The sequence below is a fragment of the Branchiostoma lanceolatum genome, chromosome 2 (genome assembly GCF_035083965.1).
Source record: "Branchiostoma lanceolatum isolate klBraLanc5 chromosome 2, klBraLanc5.hap2, whole genome shotgun sequence".
Taxonomy (NCBI): Eukaryota; Metazoa; Chordata; class Leptocardii; order Amphioxiformes; family Branchiostomatidae; genus Branchiostoma; species Branchiostoma lanceolatum.
In genome coordinates this window covers 35,706,107-35,725,509 of record NC_089723.1, presented here as the reverse complement: position 1 = coordinate 35,725,509, position 19,403 = coordinate 35,706,107, and the positions used below count along the sequence as shown (strand labels likewise).

Here is a 19,403-nt window from a genome sequence, read left to right as displayed (position 1 = left end):
TAGTCGCTGGCTTTGAACGCCTTGATTCATGTCAAGGTGTGAATTGCCCTTATTAACATTATAGGAGGCAACAACAATCAGGCACCTGGAAGATAGAATCTCCTTGGCTGTCATGGATGCAGTCGGGAGGTGTTTGTGTGTGCTGCCTGGTTTTAAAGGGGCCCGGCAGATGTTGTGAGTATGTACAGGGGGTTCAATTGATTCTAAACCTCCTTGTACTGTACCAACCAGTAATGAGGCTGTTGTAGTTCAACCCTTTAACATGCTAAAGGCACCTCCAGATCCTTGTTCACGAGACCCCAATTTCACATCCCTTCCGAATATTCTTGATGGCATTGGAGCTGATCTATAGGGTCTGGCCCATTGGTATGTCAAACAAGAATAGAAAATGAATAACAATTCTGAAGACACAGTAAAGGCTTCAATACACCTCATAACAGTATAATGAATAGTTTAAAACCACCTCAAGGGGCAGCTTGGAACAAGCTGGCTTGACTGGTGTCATCTATTAAAATCTGGCTTGGAGTGTTCACGCTCACAAATTAATTTGACTTTGCTTAGTCACTGGGCGCTTTTGCAGAGCAAACACTACTGAAGCGCCCAAAAAATCACTGGTCAGGTCAGTCTGACTTGTCAGCCCCTGATGTACGCATGGGGTCTACCAACTCTACGCTTGACTTTAAAAAGTACAAAATAGCCAGTCTCTTCAGGACTTTACTTTGTGGAGACAACAGATAAGACAAGAAGGTGTGGCTGCACATGAAAAGTAAATGCCATTTTCAAATAAGGAGGAAAATATTTTTCCATCAACTACACAACGAACTACACAACGAACATTTAATACATGTACTAGTGTATAGAGTACTGTGAATGCATTTAAGTTGTTGAACCCCCCAGGAATCGTTGAAAAACGCCACCAGGCGATACTGTATTCCTGGTTAAATAAATAAACAAACAAACAAACAAACAAACAAACAAACAAGTTTATGTGGTTTTAATTTCACGGTGGGGAGAAAATGGAGTGTTCACAGGGATTTTAAGTTCACGTTTGAGACAATGATAGACAAGGGGGTAGAAGGGGGAAAAAAATCTCGGCCACTACTACTGACCAAGGAGGTTATATTGTGTTACTGACCGTGGTTTTTCCCTTTTTTGTGAAGGGAGGGCCATCCCTAGCCCTCTAACCAAACCTCTGCTTGGACCCCAGATCCACGTCAAGGCACACAAACTACCATGCAAGGTCATGCTCATCAGCCTGAGTGTCATCCTGTTTCAGTTCCAGGCTCTAACTGAAACAGGATGACACCCAGGCTAGCTCAGCAGCCCCTTGACAATACGCCCTGTCCCTGTGTGATCTGTTCAACCAAGGACATGATAATTGGACAACATTTGTAAGACAATGGCTGACCTAGTTCGAACCCGCATATCAATGGAGCGAATAATTACTAAGAAAGAATTTCCATCAGGAGGAATGGATCCTTGTTTATAAAGGTCTATATGGTAGGATTTTGAACCTGGAGAGGATATATTGTCAGGAAGAAAACTTTCTATTCATATGAGTCATAACATCTCATATGTTTGGCATTCTATCATATTTGAACTCAAATGTATTATGATACTAATTATCTACTTAGTAGTCTTTTGAGATATGGATCTTGGTAGCCAGAAGCAATGATTATGCAATGATTATTATTATTCAATACATATGCCAGGATTTTTAAGGGTGTCTTCTTTGAAAACTCCTGTTACAGTACATGCATGCATGCAAGATTCATGACATAAAATTGAATATAGATGATCATATGATGTTGAGAGATGTTGTGAGTATGTACAAAGTGAATGATAAACGAAAAGGCATGGTGACCCTTGAGTGTCTGTTGATGAACCCAAGGACATTTATTAATATATCTTCTAAATAATGTCCTTGATGAACCATATACAGAAACAAACAATTTTCTAAAACAAGATTCTTTCAAAAGAATTGGTCTGAGAAACCATGGATGTAGCATAACTTAATGCAAAATATAAAGGACTCAAATCCTACAGACATTGCTAATAACTAGATACATGCATGTATAAGGTACTTCCTGCAGGAATGCCTGCAGGAAAGATGTTTTCCTGCAGGAATTTAACTTCTTCCTGCAGGGACTCCTGCAGGGATTCCTGCAGGAAAAATGTCTTCCTGCAGAAATTCCTGCAGGACAAATTCTTCCTGCAGGAATTCCTGCAGATTCTGCAGGAATTCCTGCAGGAGGAAAATTTTCAAAATGAATATTCATGAAAGTTATTGTTATCAATCATAACTGTACATCATACTCATCAACTATATGTAACCATTTTTAAATTAAATGCTTTTATATTGAAAATATAAGCACTTGTCAAAATGGGAAAAGTGGAATTCCAAACTTAAAGTGGAGGGTGTTTCAAGCAACTGGATAAGATTTGGAAACAGTCAGACGTTTCAGATAGCATCCGCTGTCTTTCGTCAGTGACTTTAGGGAATAACCAGCCTATAAACCAAAACTGCATTAATATGTTAATGACCTGAAGACAATGACCACTAAAATTACTCGATGGGAAAACACTATCTACAGAGGGAGGGCTGTCTGGACCTGTAACAGCGTTTATATTGATCTCAAAATCCATCTTGCCCTACAAAATGCCAAATGGATGGAATATTTGTCTGGATCTACCGAGGACTAGCAATCAAGAAAAGGGACAGCTATACACTGTACATGCAAGAATAAATAGCTAAGAAGAGACAAGAATCAGATTGCACTGTAGATAGGACATGTATTCTGAAAATGGAAAGCTAGTTTACCTATCTCTACAATCTCAGCCTAGTAAATCACTGCACAGAAACATTGATAGCTGGATAAATGGATAGGCTGATGTCAAAGATCAAGGTATCCATTACAGTAGTACTGGCATTCACTGCATGGTGAAAATGAAATCAAAATCATATTTTTTAAAGCATTACAACAAAAAAACAATGTTTAAATGCAGCAATTTTCTTGTGCAATGATGTGACTCAAGAACTTTGCAACAGAACTGAGTCACATTACAGATAACTAATGTGGCAGAGGGTCTGTCATTCTTGAATATAGGGCAGTTTAGTAATAGCCGATGCCGTAGGGCTGAATCAAATTAGGATCCTACCATGGTCAGTATTGACCGACGGAGCCCATATATTATGTGACTCAGGCAATCTATGCACCATTGCAGTGTATGTTGATGAAGTTGAAAATGTAGTAACCTCTTACTTTATCAAAGGTCATTTTCTGAAGTCATGCTAAAACAGAATTTAACTTGTATTGTTTACATTCACTTTTCTTTTATCCACTTAGTTTTTACATGGCTATTGTGGCTTTATTCTTCTTTTTTTATATTTATTTTTTGAGTAGATTTAGGCTTTAAACTACATCAAGCAATTGTGCTTTTTGCCTGATACTCACAAAATATTATCTGAATAAATTGAAAAAAATTAGAATTCCCCATTATGATATTTCTGCAATACATGTAGGTGTCCATGCATGCAGCAATAAAGGTAGTCCTCTTCCTAGAAAATGAATTGACTCTATCACAGAAGCTTACAGCGTGCATGGCATTCACACACACACACATGCAACCTTCACTGGCCTTAGGGCTGACCACCATCCACACAAACAGAACTGGCCTTAGTGCTGACCACCATCCACACCAGTCCTATTGTATATCTAGTTGTATTCACCTTGCCTCTGCACACAGCAAAGAAAGCTGCTCCGTTTAAGGTTGGATCATTAATCTTCTCATAGAACTGCTCCATTGCCTGTAAACAAGACAAGGTATAATGTGTCTGGTGTGAACATGGGGAAAATCAGGTTTACCATGTGGGCATTCCACACAGTATGCAACATTAAACAAGGCGAGTGTATTGTTAGCTCCTGAGTCTACAGTTCTTGCTTCTTCCATAATGATAATGAAGGAATGAAGACCTTTATAATTGTACATTTTTGCTCCACTGGGCAAAGTACAGGTCACATACTAACAATCACATATATTCATATGTATAATATTATACATGTTGCAAACGTCTAGTATACTCTGTCTCTGGTACTTTCGGCTTCCTCTTGCTTCTTGGAAAATATATATCATATGATCGTTGAGGACTAAGGATGACTAACTCTGGGTGGAACTTGGTGCTGAATAATCAATTAAAACTGAGGACATTAAAATTTATATAGGATATAATGTCCTTGCTAAATCATAGTATTTGAATGTTTGCCTCATTATGGTTTCTTTAGCCTACAGCTGGAGTACGAGTACTATTCCTGCTTCAGTGCTGTGTAGCATAGTGTAGTGAAGTCTACATGTACATACATCTGTACATGTAGTTTGGACCAATTTTGTAGACAGCATCAACACACCTCGACAAACTGTGTCTTCCCTCTGGGTTCCACCAGCATTGGCTTGTACTGGCTGATCCTGTTGGATACCCCTGAATCCTGAAAGAAATACAATGTATACACTACCAAAAATGCTTTTTCTTATTTTTCTTGTTTTCTTGATTTTTCTTATTGAGAGAAAGATTTTCTTCCATAAAGAATTTCAAGAAAATCAAGAAACCTTACGCAAAACCTTTGAATGTTAGATCTTACATTAAGAGTTTTATTCTTGTTTTTCTTAGGTGAAGATAGGATTTCTAGTATGATTTTTTATCAGCAAGAATATTCTAGAAATGCTAGTCAATCTTTCTTCCTTATTCTTCACACAATATTTGCTTCTTGTTTGGTCAAATGGAGTATTTTACAGAATCTACTCTTAAGATTTTTATTCTTGCCATACATGAATTTTTCTTTAGACTTTCATTTCACTAGGAAAAAATTCTTGACATTTCTTGTTTTCTTAATTTAGGAAGTCTGAGAAATATGATTCTTGCAATTCTTAGTAATATCTAAGAAGATGTAAGGAGTTTCTTGACCAAATACAGTTATTTTCTTGACCAAATACAGTTAAGAAAAATGAGAAAATCAAGAAACTGTAAAACAAGTAATTCCCAAGTGTTTTTCTGTTCGAATTCCTTTTCCACAAAGTTAAAGAAAGATGATTCCTGCTTTTCTGTGTTATCTAAAGATGGAAAGTGAAATGAAAGTTCGAATTTGCATGATTTCCTTTATTTTCTTAACATTGTGTAAAGTTCAAGAAGATAATTATTGTTTTTCTTGTAATAAGAAAATAAATTATGCTAATTGAATACTCCCATCATCCTTTGCTGTAATGTTTGAATGTGGACCGTTGAGTTTGGGCTCCGGCTGCATTTGCTTGATGTGCGCTTTAGATCTTACAATACTAGGGAAAGATGCGGCTAGTTTCATGAGGACACTTTTTGGTATCATGTGGGACTCACTACACAACGTAGATGACTTGTTTTAAGTTCCAAAATGCTTCCTCAGGCCAACGCCATCAACAGATATGCTCCAGGTATGTTATAGCCTGTCTTGCATGAAAATAACTTATTTCCCAAGTAGATACTCTAAGTTTTGTGTTTGTGGTTGCATGATACAGCCAACCAGTAATTGCAGAACATGTACGTTTAGTGCAGTTATACCTAAAAGGTGCTAAAAAAGTTAAAGTATATCATTTTCAAGCAAATGCACAAGCCCCCCCTCCCCCTACATGTATACGGGGGAGGGGGGCGATATAGGAAAATGACAGTCACTATAAGTCTTTGTGTATTTTTCTAGGCTTAGAAACCTTTGTTGTGTTTGTGGTTGCATGTCAACCAGTAATTGCAGAACATGTACGTTAAGTGCAGTAATACGTATACCTACAAGGTACTAAAAAAGTATAAGTATAACATTTTCAAGCAAATGCACAAGCCCCCATCCCCATGCATGTATAAGGGGGAGGGGGGCGATGTAGGAAAATGACAGTCATCGTCATCTGTTTTTGTGTTTTTTCTAGACTTGGAAACCTGTTGGACCAAAGAAGATGCCCCCGTCTCAAGTTTGGAAAATCTTTCAACAATACCAAGTCATTGATTATAAGAAGGACAGCTACAACACTGCAGAACTGACAATTTTAGAAGGACAATTAGTTATTTGTATGAGCACAGAGAAAATGTGCTTTTATCACAGCATCAAATGTGAACCAATTATCGAAACAATTGTATTGCAAACTGGTTAATCTTTGCAATCCTTGGTTAAGAATGGGCGTTAGAAAGAAAAATCCAAAACTGTGTATTAAACAATTAGATCAATAATAAATATGATTGGAACATGTTTACATTATATTATCATTGATTTATTAAATGGTATTCTTGATTCAAGACCCCAATCTTAGTTCAAGAAAATGTTTCTAGGTTTAAGGAATTTATTCTTGAGGACAGAAAGGTATTCCTACAACAAGAACCTCATGATCACTCTTAGTGGAAGAAACTCATTCTAGGTGTAAGAAATTCATTCTTGAGGTCAGAAAGGTATTCCTATTTCAAGAACCTCGCTCTCAGTGGAAGAAACCCATTGTAGATGTAAGAAATTCATTCTTGAGGACAGAAAGGTATTCCTATTTCAAGAACCTCACTCTTAGTGGAAGAAACTCATTCTAGGTGTAAGAAATTCATTCTTGAGGTCAGAAAGGTATTCCTATTTCAAGAACCTCGCTCTCAGTGGAAGAAACTCATTCTAGATGTAAGAAATTTATTCTTGAGGACAGAAAGGTATTCCTATTTCAAGAACCTCACTCTTAGTGTTAAAAACTCATTCTAAGTGTAAGAAATTTATTCTTGAGGACAGAAGAAATAAGGAAATGTCAGTGAGGACGTAACAAATATATTTTTTCTTAGAATATTTTTCAATTTATTATATCTTAGATAAAAATTCTGTGCCATAGAAAAATCATAACAACAAGAAAATTTATTTCGAGGTTTCTAGTCGATATGTGTGAGAAAAAACAACTTGGTCAGAGAAAAATATTCTAAGAAAAAGTTTATATTTGTTACGTCCTCACTGACATTTCCTTATTCGTTCTTATTCTTGCACACAGAATAATTTTCTTTCTGGAAGATAATTTTTCTTCAACAAAGAAAAAACAAGAAAAAACAAGAATGTCTTTTTTTGTAGTGTAGATGGGGGCCTTTTCGTAGGAAAACATATTCATTTTAAATTTGTTTATTTGACCTTAATTTCCCGCACAAATGTTTACTGCCAGAATTCTCTTGACAACATGACCTACAATAATAGTACTATTTTGCAAGGGTTAGTACACATATAAGAAGTTGATGTGTTTTTACTTGTTTCCATGTCTTCCTTTCTTGCTTGTTACAATTGTAGAAAATTAAAATAAACTGAACCATCCCAAAAATAGTTTTGCCAGTGTGCTACCAAATACATATAGATTGCACATACATATGTAGTATATTCAGCAGTAACATTGGGCAGTTGTAACTGAACACTGTGGCGGCCATACAGTGAACAGAGTAACCTCATTCTTCTTTTTAATTGTTTTTCACCCTCCTTTCCAATTCATGGCACAAATGCTGTTATTAGAATGCTTAAGGAATTCTGTAAAGTTACACACATGGGGTGAAGGGCAAAATATGCAACCTTCAAATGAAACGTAATGAAACAAATTCTCTGATATCTGATATATCTGAGTATAAATTTTAAAGAATTTTCTACAGTCTATAGAGTGTTTCTATAAACTGTGAAAGATGCTAGACTAGATGTCATGTACATGTTGTAGTTTAAAACCCCATGACCGCACACACACCTGCCAGACCTCCAGGCATTTGTTCATCACAGGATAAGATGGGAAAAATACCAGCAGACCGTTGGGCACAATCCTGGCAAAGTTCACTGGAGGGATAGAAAACAGTCATGAATTTATAATATGAGCACCAAAATGCAGTTGCCAGGCAGCAGAGGTCATGGCAGACCTAAGAAATCTTGGTTGCAGTGAGTGACAGGGAGGACATTAAGGTACGCGGCCTAACCAGCATGGACAGAGTCATTTGGAAGAGCGGTGTGAAGACTAGCCGACTGCTGCCCACCCCTGTGCTAGAGACCATGGCAGCAGTAATCACTACTACTACTACTATGCATGTATGAGGCATAAGGGCTGTAGGCAAAGAATATTTCTAGTGATCATGACCCAGTGTACCCAAAAGTGCACAACCCTGGTGGCCCCAAAGTTACATCATTTTGCAGTCAGTGCGTATCCTCTCATTACCCTTACTGTGTCTGCGTTGCACAAGTGTGAATGATGGCTCCCATGGAAAGGAAGAAGAACTTTATTGTGTGACAATTGTAGCAGGTACAATGTATGGAAACCTAAATGTACACACATACAAATTAACAGAGAGTTGAAGTATTGCCAATAGTAATATCTAACCATTTTCACGATTTAATCTAATTTATGAATAGCAGTTATAGAGAGAGACAGTGTAGCTATTCATGCTAATACTCTAGAACAGCATGATGATATCAGTATGCTGCATCAGAAATATTCACAGTATGATATTGTCTCAATTTTGCATGGGCCTGTAAATAAATTGGCCTACATACTATTAAGTAGATATATGAATTAGGGCATGCTGAAGCATTTGAGGGATTATGTTCTATCTTTTGAGAGTTCTCTTTCTGAAGGAATTTGTACCTTAACTGTTCTGCTTGATTAAGAGTGACCTTTTACTAGACCCAGCAAATAATGTGCACAACAGTGTGTATATATACATGGATGTGGATTAGAAGGAGGGAAAAAGCCTGGGGGAAGGAGACAGCAGTACAACAGTGGAAAGGCTTAAGGAGCAGCAGTGAGGCAGGGTGGAGACGTCCTCCCTGTCGCCCCTCCATCCCAAGGGCGTTCCAGAGTACGAGGGACGAAACGTCTAGTGAAGGAGGGGCCTATATATACATATACACGTATATGAATATGTGTAGCATCCGCTTAACTGCACCACCCATTTGTCAGCGTTTTTGGTGCATTTCTCTTAGCTTTTGAAAGATTCCAATCCTGTGATGTTCTGCTACCTCCCCTTGTGTTGAAAACATCGCTTCATTCAAACAAAATTTACTGGTGTGGTCTTGCCTTTTACAGGATTAACATGTTACTCATGCCAGTTACCCTCCGAAATTTCTTTATCCAGCAACCTCTGCATGTATGCAAGCTGAGTGTACATGCATGTAGTTCATGTAACTTAATAAGTCCTATGTTTTATTGATGGAAGGCAAGTGGGAGAAATACAGGCAGTTTTGGTGATATGAGTTCAACGACACAGGGTTGTTGGTAAAATGAATTATACATCTAGGCACAGAAACCCTGAAAATCATAATCAAGTTATGATATGTAGCTTGGCTCAAGGTGTATGCAGTAATTCGTTTACAATCAAAATGGATTTTGTTCAATTTCTCAGATACCAAAGGAATATCATACATATATGTGTGATGAAACATTAACTGGAGTAAAGCAGTATTTCATTTTACGCCAAACTATTTTGCCTCCACATCGATCTGCTACAGTTCTCCTTTAGAAAAAAGGAGCTGCATGGCCAGATATCAACTTCAAAAAGACGCACAAAATCTATACGTATTGCCTGCCAGCAAAAGCACACCTGTCGTAAAACAAGGGACTAATATTCAACACTGGCACAGGGGACGAGACTTTGATCTTTTCCCACTTGGGGCTGATCCATGTTCTGAATTTGCACTTGTTGAAGCATGGATAGAGAGGGTTCATCATGGTATAGAGAGCCGTAGGCTTGAACTAGTGATTGTTATGCATTCTCTGACTCAGGCAATCCATCCGCAGTGCATGGTTATCTATTCTGCCTAACAATTTACATTACAGTACATAGAACAGTTAGGGATGTCCATGTAGCTCAACCAGCAGCTGTCTCACAGTAGAGCTCCTGGTGCCATTAGTTGGTAACTGGTTGTGGCTGCACCTGTCCATTGGAAGGGACACAAAATGGGGGTCCCATGTTTGAGGAGGTGTCTCAAGCTTGTTAAAGGGGGGAGGGGGGATCTTAGGGCAGCAGTAGTAACCCCTTCCTGTAAAAATATACCCTGCAACTGAAACAGTAAGGAAACTTGCTGCCCTACATTTGCAAGACCTCACTGCAATAAACACGTTGGGTTTGTCAAAATACACCATGAACATCTTTCTGGGTTAACAAGATGCTTTCAGAATAAACATTTTGGTATACATGTAGCCCTGATCTGTGTTCCAGTGTACAAACCTTTCAAAACCTCAATGTACCATACATTATATGCAGCTTTCACACAGTTCAGATGCTTGCATGCCCCTTTCTGACCCCCTTCTACATGCCTGACGTAGCAAATTTAAATCAAGGTGTCAACACATCCCTGGCTTTGAGATTGCTCCCGGCCAGTCACAGTAGGCCACAGATCCGCATCCCGTGACCCACTCTTAGCATCACAAGTAAAAGCCACACTTGTCAGTCTCAAACAGGTTCATGGCTGACAGGCAGGATTTGCATCTCACAGACGGGTCTCAATATTTCACACACACTTGCCCTAATGTCCTACAAAATCAGCTTCTGTCGGAAGATGTGAAGGAGGGTTCATTACTTGGCTGATCAGCTGACATGATACATTATTAATGATCAATTCAGAGTATTCCCTTTTAAATTGTTTGTCTAACTCTAACGACCGACCTTCATCTGATTTCTCAAGAATTCCAGGTTGTTATATGACAGACACTTTCAGTACAGTTCTTCTTATGCTGCCTTTCAACTAGAATTGGATTTGTGTGACCCTTGATTTCACAATTGCAATATGATGCAAGATATAAAAGAATGCACAAAATGTAAAAATAAAAAAATTGTTCTTTAATTATCTATGGCATTTGCGGAGCAAATGTTTCGTTACTCAGTAGTTACTCAGCGGTCACAGCCTCTAGTGGAAATATGGTGTTATTAAGAACCATCCTAATATCAATTTTACAGCCACCACATGCATGCAAAGTAGTGTGGGATTAGTGGTCAACGATCGTGCAATCAACATACTTTGAGAATGTATGGGAACTTTTGAAATCACCCCTTAACCTAAGCATATACAGTGTGTGGAAAAATATTCAAATCTTACCTATTGCATTGCCCAAGGAGTTGATGTAATCGGTAGAATTCCTGTGGTGGGAATAAAAAGATTATGGCAGAGATTTCAGGTATAGATTTATTGGCTGCAAAGGAAAACCTTCCAGGGCATGAAGGGCTGGTGCATTTTATTCCTCTGTTTGGGGGTGATACTTGAGATGACATTGATACATTGAAAACGTATTAACCTTCTCCCTGCTGCCTAACTCCATGCATAGCTAATACAAATTTGGTGCTTAACAGCTACATTGTACCTTAGTAGGCTAATGGTTAAAGTAAACCAATGAATATAATGTTCTGCTATGATGCTTTTGATATTCAGTTCTTTGCAAAAATACATGAATCTTTTTTCCTTCAAAGTCGTTTTAAGAAATTGATGAGGAAATAGAATTACAAAAAATGACAAACTTCAAACACATTGAAACGTGAATTAAAAAAGTAGTTGTACATGTAAGTTGCAGCAAATTTGGCACTGTTCTGACAAACCTAAATTGTTATCATTACACTGTAAATCCTTTTATTTTCGCGAGGGTTAATTTTGTAGTATGCTGTCAGTTGAAAGATGTCTTTGCTGAGATGCAAGTTGGTCAAAACAAGACTGAAGAAAAAAACGTATTTGTGGTGTTATTATTTCGAACAGAAAGAATAAAAACATATCCGAAAATATTTCATGATTTACAGTAAGCAAGGTCGGCTACACGTCTTCAATACCTGTCCAGTTTTTCTAATCTTGTGGTGTGCATACCCATACCTTTGTTCTCCATATTGAACCCAACTCTCTGTCCCTTCCACTTCCACAACCCATTAGGATCCCCTCCAGGGAGACATTGCCTACATGCACAATGCATCTCCTCTTGCAAACTTGAACTAGCTTCAAGCGAATACAAATGAGAGACATTGCACAATAACACATTTTTTTTTTAGTAGACTCAACCAAAGCCAGTCTGACAATATTTCTTTCAGGTCCCACTAAGGGGATTATGGTGTGATATTTCATATGATATTCCAGGCATCATTCCTTTAAGAATATTTTCCGTGAGAGTCTCTCGGATCAATGGCAATGAAATCTCGGGTCTTGACTTGGTGACCCGCCTGACCCCACTTTGAGGCATCTGGGTTTTCATGTAATGCTCGCATAAATGTAGATCAAGAGCGGCACTCAGTCCTGAAGTTGACCTCTCATGATGCCCATTGCCTTCAGGAATTCAAGGAAGTTAGAACAATGGGAAACAAGGGTCTAGATACATGTTTTCTATAAAAGAATATTTTTAGAAAGATTCTTTTGGAGAAAACATGGTAGAATGCTATTACCATTATTTAGAAACTGTTGGAAATATCATATTCCAAATACATCTACACCATTCGTCGACCTAGCACTTTCTTGGCAAAGAGTATTGCAAAGAACATATAAACATTCTAATGAGTATATTACAAACAATATGGCCATCAATAGGAATCAGAACTTGTAAGGTAGGTAGTTATCAAGATGTTAGAATTGTTACGCTCTTCTCCAGAAATACATAAAAACATTTCGACGACAAACATTTTGTAGACATGGATCTTATCTAAATTTCAGTCAAAGATGTGGATGGGGGAAGCAGAGCTACATATTAGGCCACACAAATTGAATTTCTTGGTTAACGGATTTCTATCTAAAAAAAAATTGTAGAAAAAAAAATCATGAAAACAGAAGGCTGGCCAAGCCTTCTGTTTTCATGATTTTTTTTTTTCTAAAATTTTTTTGTTTTTTGAAAATAAAAATCCGTTAACCAAGAAATTAAATCAGTGTGGCCTTATATAGTGAGTGGTATCTGTCTGCCACCAGCCTCTCCATGTATAACAGACAGTCCAGTCAGGACTATACGCAGTGTGCTCGCCATGGTTTTTGAGCGTAGGTGGCCCCTACACTGTGATTTGGATCCTCTATGCTGTGATTTTGGCCCCTACGTTGCCGGTTTCAACCAGCCTATGGGGGATTTTCTGTTGTTCTGATGCAAATGTAAAAAACTTTGGCTTTATTTCACAGACTTATGCCCTCAAAATGCAGGAAATAGTGTCTTTGAGAGTTTTAAAGTTCAAAATTTCTAGGGGGAGCATGCCCCGGACCCCCTACATTATTCCTGCCTGCAGCCCTCATCCTCACACCTGTAGTGCTTGCCATGTGGCTTTGCCACACAAAGTTGCCCCTACGCTGTGAAGAAATCCTGGTGAGAACACTGATACGCACCTGTTTTCGTAGGAAGAGTTGAGCCTGACCCCATCCGGACCTTTGGTAACCATGCCGAGCCACACCTGGTGACGCTCGATGACATGAGGGTTTTCAAGATGCACCGGGAAGTCACTGGAGGTTGTGTGGAGATAAGAGGTTTTGGGATTTAGTTATCTTATGGTCTCCACACATGGGATGGAAAACAACCTGTACAGAATGATAAGTTGTGTGTTTTCACACATGTAAGGCCATATTGATTTGATTTGATTATAGGGATGACGTCCTCTGGGGACCCCGAAACTTATCCAAGCATGCGAATAAAATAAAAGTTTGGCAAAAAAAAAGTTGCTTCCATTATGAAATCTATGTGGTCAGGACTAAACACACACAGTATGGTATTCCAAAATACAGGTTCTTCATTGTTGTACTTTCAAAATTTTTCTTTGACTTGAATTGACTTTGGCATTCGTTTTTTGGGGGGCACACAGACGAAAATTGATGCCCTTGCAGATGTCATCCATATAATCAAATCAACATGGCCTAACATGCAAGAAAAAAAAAGTGTCTACAGTGTTTCATGTACACAGGATCAAGTAGCTGTTTTGATAAACTGCAGTCCTGCGCCCCTTTACGAGTCTGGTGTGGTTTTGGGATGTGTCATATGGGGAACATCTTTTTGTTAGGTCAAAGGAAAATGGATAACATAGGTTGCTAACAAATGAGGACCTTTACCTTGAGAAATTCAGGAATGACGCAGGGATTTCATGTTTCTAAACAGAAAATTTTATGTTTCGAGTACATGTACCACAGTTTCTAGGTCAGATTTTGGGGATTCTTGAGGACATTTTACATATCATTGAGTTCCTAGAACATTCTGCACAATTGATGTACAAAAGTATTAGACACCCTTTAAATCAGGTGTATTTAAAGCTTGAAGGTAACTGTTGGCTTGTAAATCGAATTGTCAACTTATGGACCCCAAATGACCCCAATTGTGCATATACCTGGCAGTTTAAAATGAACAGTCTATACACAGAGCATACGTTTAGTTCAGGAAGGACAAAGAAGTCAGTAAAAATGGACTTATTTGGACAGAAACAGCAAGAGACAGTGTTAGACTGCACAATGACATGGCGTTCAGCACCATGGACAGGTTCAGCACCATGGACAGACCATGGTTGGGAGTTAAGCCCATCACACATAGCTGACCATGGCCTCCTGACCTTCTCCAGACCATGGTTGGGAGTTATGCCCATCACACATAGCTAACCATGGCCTTCCAACATTCTCAAGACCATGGTTGGGAGTTAAGCTCCTGTTATACATAGCCAACCATGGCCTCCCAACCTTCTCCAGACCATGGTTGGGAGTTAAGCCCCTGCCACACATAAATGTAGCTGACCATGGCCTCCCAACATTCTCTAGGTTGGGAGTTAGTCGTGAGCAAGGTCATCTGTTGCTAGGAGTTCATCAGCGAGAGTATGGACTGCTGGCTATTCTTAACACAGCGCCCAACTTGGTTGAGGAATGGTCGAGAGCAAAGTCATATGAAGTTCTTGTGGAAGCTTTTTCAGCTATATCTACCACAGTTTCACCACGATTGTGTACTACATGTGTTGACTGATAAAATGACTGCTGCTGGTACATTCAGCAAGGTTAGAAACACACCCATTAATATGAGCCCGGGAGACCATAGTAATGCACAAAATTTACACAGACGTAAATTCTTCCAACCTGACCTTTCTCTGCAAGCTATACATTTTCATAAAACACAATTTTAGAGGCAAGGACACTGAAGGCTTTCAAGCAAGTGCAGTGCGGGGATGAATACATTACAAAAGCTCTTTGGTGTCATAAAGTTCAGTACCAAAGGAAAGACATTTTAGCTTTTCACCTTTGCATCAGTGCATGATTTCACACTTGTGGCATGACTGCTCCCATTTTGATAGTTGGAATACTTAGCCTACATGTAGGTGCTATCCTATCTAGTTTACCAGGGCTTTCATACTCATTTCGTGAGGGAGAAAGTATTGGAGCCCCAGTAAACTAAATAAGATGGCACCCAGGCTAGGAATACTAAGCGGGTGACCACAGACTGGGGATGAAGCATGCTTTCATTAGCTAGTAGTGCAATGCGACTTTGCTACAGCTTGCGTATTAAGCCAAGCACAACTGGTAAACCCTACATTTTTAGATTCTTGAGAGGACATTTTATATATTATTGAGTTTCTAGTACTGCTACTCTTCTCGTGTGTTGGGTTCGTTTATATGCAGAGATTTGACGCCCATACATGGGACCACCGGCTTTGCATCACCATTGGAAATCACGAAAATACAAAATTACACTGTGTCTTAGCTGGGGCCAAGGAATTGATCCAGATGGCCAAGCAGCCGGGTTGCGTTACCGCTTGCGCCATGCAGACATGCATGCTAGCTGCGTCTTTCTACTCACTATTTCATTCTTGTCATGTGCATGTCCAATATATTTGGTATAGATCTCGTGGCACCTCGCCCAGTTCGGGCCTGCCAACACTTTCCACACAGAAAATCTCTAACTTGAATATAAAGAAGAAAAAGAAGGTGCATGGTCTGTTTCAGTTTATGCAGGCCTAACTACCTGTTACAGCTCAGACTCTGTGGTTGGTGTTTTTCCATTCGGCTGGAAAATTAAGATTTAGCACTGATTGCCTGCTCGCAGTCTGAGGGCATTACACAGTAATTACCGAATCCGTGGTCCGTGGACGGCGCACTAATGATATTTGGGTAGGGAGAAGCTTCCACTGTGTGAGTGGCATGCTAATGGTGTCCAAAGTGACTAGCACGGCGGCATTCATGGAGAATCTCAATATTTCACTGGCTAATAGGCACACATGGGCACATATATTTCTACTACAGGTGGTCCTGTATGTTATATCACACTAGCATCTTGTAGTTTGCAACTTAGAATTTGCATGTAGGTCACCTTGTAGAAAAAAAATATTTGAAAATATTATATGATTTTGCTCCTCTCAGCAAATTGAAAGCTTGTTGAATTTACTGCATGTTTGATTTTGATACCAGTTAATTGTGAGCTAAATAATAGATTTATTCATTATTCATTTATTTCTGCAATTGTGTGTAAGGTTTTCTTAAATCTGCTGTTTGTTGACTTGCAAGACAAAAAGCCTGCATGATATCTCTAGATAATTGTAAGTCAGGGCTCTATATACTTGGTGCATATGCTCTATGTATTGTGCACACAAAATTAAAGATGAGCACATTACATTTTTGACTGTGAAATCATCGGTGCACCTATAGATTATGAAACCTTTGGTGTATTTAAAAATTTAACTAGAATTTCAGATTCAACCTATGTAGAGAGGCAGTAAGGTTTGTAAATAGGTTTAACTTGTTGACATTCTTTCTGGCACACATTCTGTGTACACCGGTACACCTGTTCCCAAAATTTTGAGCCCTGGTACATTGTATTGTGGACTTGCAATTCATCATGTAGCACTTCCTTTTGATAAACCAGTCTATGAGTGTGACCGATGAGCTGAAGACTTCCTGTGCGTTTTTGGAACCGATCCAAGAGATGGATGCATTGGTGCACCTAAAGATGATAAAACCTTTGATGTATTTCTTGCTAAAAATTTTGAATTTGACAGATAGAATTTTAGATTCAAGCTATGAAGAAAAGCAATACGGTTAACTTTGTAATTAGGTTTAATTTGCTGAAATTTTACCTAATTTCTTGTTGTGCACCCAATTTTTTTTCTTTGCACTGAAACTTTTAGCTTAGGTGCACCAGTGCACCTATTCCCAAAATTGAATTTTGAGCCCTGGTACACTGTACATGAACTTGCAATTCGTCGCGAAGCAGTAACTGTTCCTTTTGGTAAACCAGTCTATGAGTGTGACCGATGTGCTGAAGACTTCCTGTGCGTTTTTTGGAAGAAATCCAAGATGCAGGATGACGACAGCCACACCTGGCAGTGCTCCATAATGATAAGTCTGTAGGTCACAGCGGTTTTGATTTAGTGTAGCAATATAAACATCGGTGCACATGACATTCATTACTACCCTGCAGGGACTCCACGGCTTGCATTAAGGTCTTATTGTAAATCATTTCCACATGCTGCTTTTTTTTCTCTCCATGTTGGATGCATGGTAAGCAAACTACAGACTGTGGTAATATTCAAACAATACGTACAATCTGTATCAACTAAGGCTGTGAGTGTGTACCCAAAGGCCAAGGCAATCTATTTCATGGTTCTTGAATCTTAAAAAATAATAATGCTTGATTGGAACATTAAAATTAAATAGAGTATTAGGAGAAAATCTGTACCTTAAATACATAGTTTTATGGATTGAACACTCAGTCAGATGCCAGTTTTCTTCCCAGCACTTTGTTTTCATAATATCTGCTTGCTCAAATTTTACATATAAATGTCAAAGAACCAACAAATTAATTTGGTGTGGCCTAAACCTAATATCAGGTGCAGGTGTAGAGATTTAAGTACCCATTGTATGTGGTCTGCTTACGTTCTACTGCCAAACTGTAACACATATTGTGACTATAGCCTGTGTATATGTTATACTGGGCCCCAATGAAAATCAGCGATCATACAGTAGCTGTTTGGGCCACCTAAAGAAGAAATAAATAAATAAATAAAAGTACAGGTCTGGTACCTCAATGATCCATTATTTTGGACCTGTACCAAAAAAAATATTTGCAGTACCATACCGGTACACATCCCTATAATCAATCAGTGTTGTATTATAATATAAGTTAAATAGAAAATGCACAGCAACACTCTATACTCAAATAAGTTTGGGAGGCAATTATCCTCGTCGTTGCATAATTTATAGGTAACCAGAGCATGGAAAATAAGAGGAGGTATAAGACTGCAACTTCTGCAAACTCAATTAGGACACCTGCTGGCCGGTTGAAGCAATTTTATGGTCCAAGTAGATTAGGTACTCTGTCATTATCCAGTAGCTAAGCAGGGAGGACCTCTGGCCTGCTCAATCAAGATGGCTACTTTGTCACACTGACAGGAAATACTAGATAGAATCACAGTTACTCAAGCAACTGGATAGATTTTTGGAACAGTATATCATTGTACATTAAAAATCTATCGAGTTGCTTGAGAAACTATTTTCTTGCGTATCTTATTACCTGGATGTATAACCTTCATCAACCTACTAGTACATAGAACCGGTTAGGATGGAAATAAGTAGTCTTCAGTATAAGAAATGAACATGTCACTGTATATTGTACAACAGTGTAGCTGATAGTCATATCTAAAGTCGTTACCACACTTTCGAATATTTTGAAATGGGGCTCATTAGGCTATCTTTGGGTATATTTTGTGGAGGGAGGGGCGAATTGTGATGTTTGAGGATCCTCCAATAGTGCTGCAAAGTACTGTAAAATGTAGAAATGTTCCCGGGGATTCAATTTCGCCGAAGGTTGAAAATAGAGTGTTCAAACGCCATGTTTGACCAGGTCTTGGTATAGCACCTCAAAGGCTTACAAGAGAACAAGGTACTCATATGTGCATCTCTGCTGTGAAAGATTCTAGTATATAATAGGAGACAGAGTTCTGCTGGTGAGGATGATAGAACGAACACAATGGTTGGCCAGGTTTTAGTACTAAAGTACCACTGAGTCAATGGCTTACGAGAGTACAATGTACAAAAAAGTACTCACATGTGCATCTCTGCTGTGAATGATTCTAAAGGAGACAGAGTTCCGCTGGTGAGGATGATAGAACGAAAACCATGTTTGGCCAGGTCTTACTAATATACGTCAATGGCTTACATTTTTTTTGTATACAAGAGCAAAATGTACTTACATATGCATCTCTGCTGTGAATGATTCTAAAGGAGACAGAGTTCCGCTGGTGAGGATGATGGAGCGAACGCCGTGGTTGGCCAGGTCCTGCATGGCATGTCCAGGGCTGAAGCACCAGTAGCTCAGCGTGCGTCCCTGCTTCTTGGGTTTGGAGGAGGAGGAGCTTGTCGCCCAGGGGTCAGCGTTAGCCTTGGACTTTTTCTGGAAGCCATCCTCTGCCTTTACGTAAACCTGTCAGAGATTTCAGTAATTTCAGTGGGGTC

The 19,403-nt window shown here is 38.9% G+C and overlaps 1 protein-coding gene across 1 annotated transcript in view; it reads right to left on the bottom strand.

Moving 5' to 3' along the window:
* The window catches only part of LOC136428857 (regulator of telomere elongation helicase 1-like), a 50,277-nt gene that overhangs the window by 14,559 nt on the left and 16,315 nt on the right, over nucleotides 1–19,403 (bottom strand). Inside the window, exons 14-19 of the mRNA XM_066418659.1 lie at nucleotides 19,142–19,371; nucleotides 13,320–13,433; nucleotides 11,085–11,125; nucleotides 7,750–7,835; nucleotides 4,407–4,484; nucleotides 3,731–3,808 (exon numbers count right to left, since the gene is read on the bottom strand). Coding sequence (XP_066274756.1) covers nucleotides 3,731–3,808; nucleotides 4,407–4,484; nucleotides 7,750–7,835; nucleotides 11,085–11,125; nucleotides 13,320–13,433; nucleotides 19,142–19,371 — 627 coding nt within the window. The remainder of the gene's footprint in view (nucleotides 1–3,730; nucleotides 3,809–4,406; nucleotides 4,485–7,749; nucleotides 7,836–11,084; nucleotides 11,126–13,319; nucleotides 13,434–19,141; nucleotides 19,372–19,403) is intronic.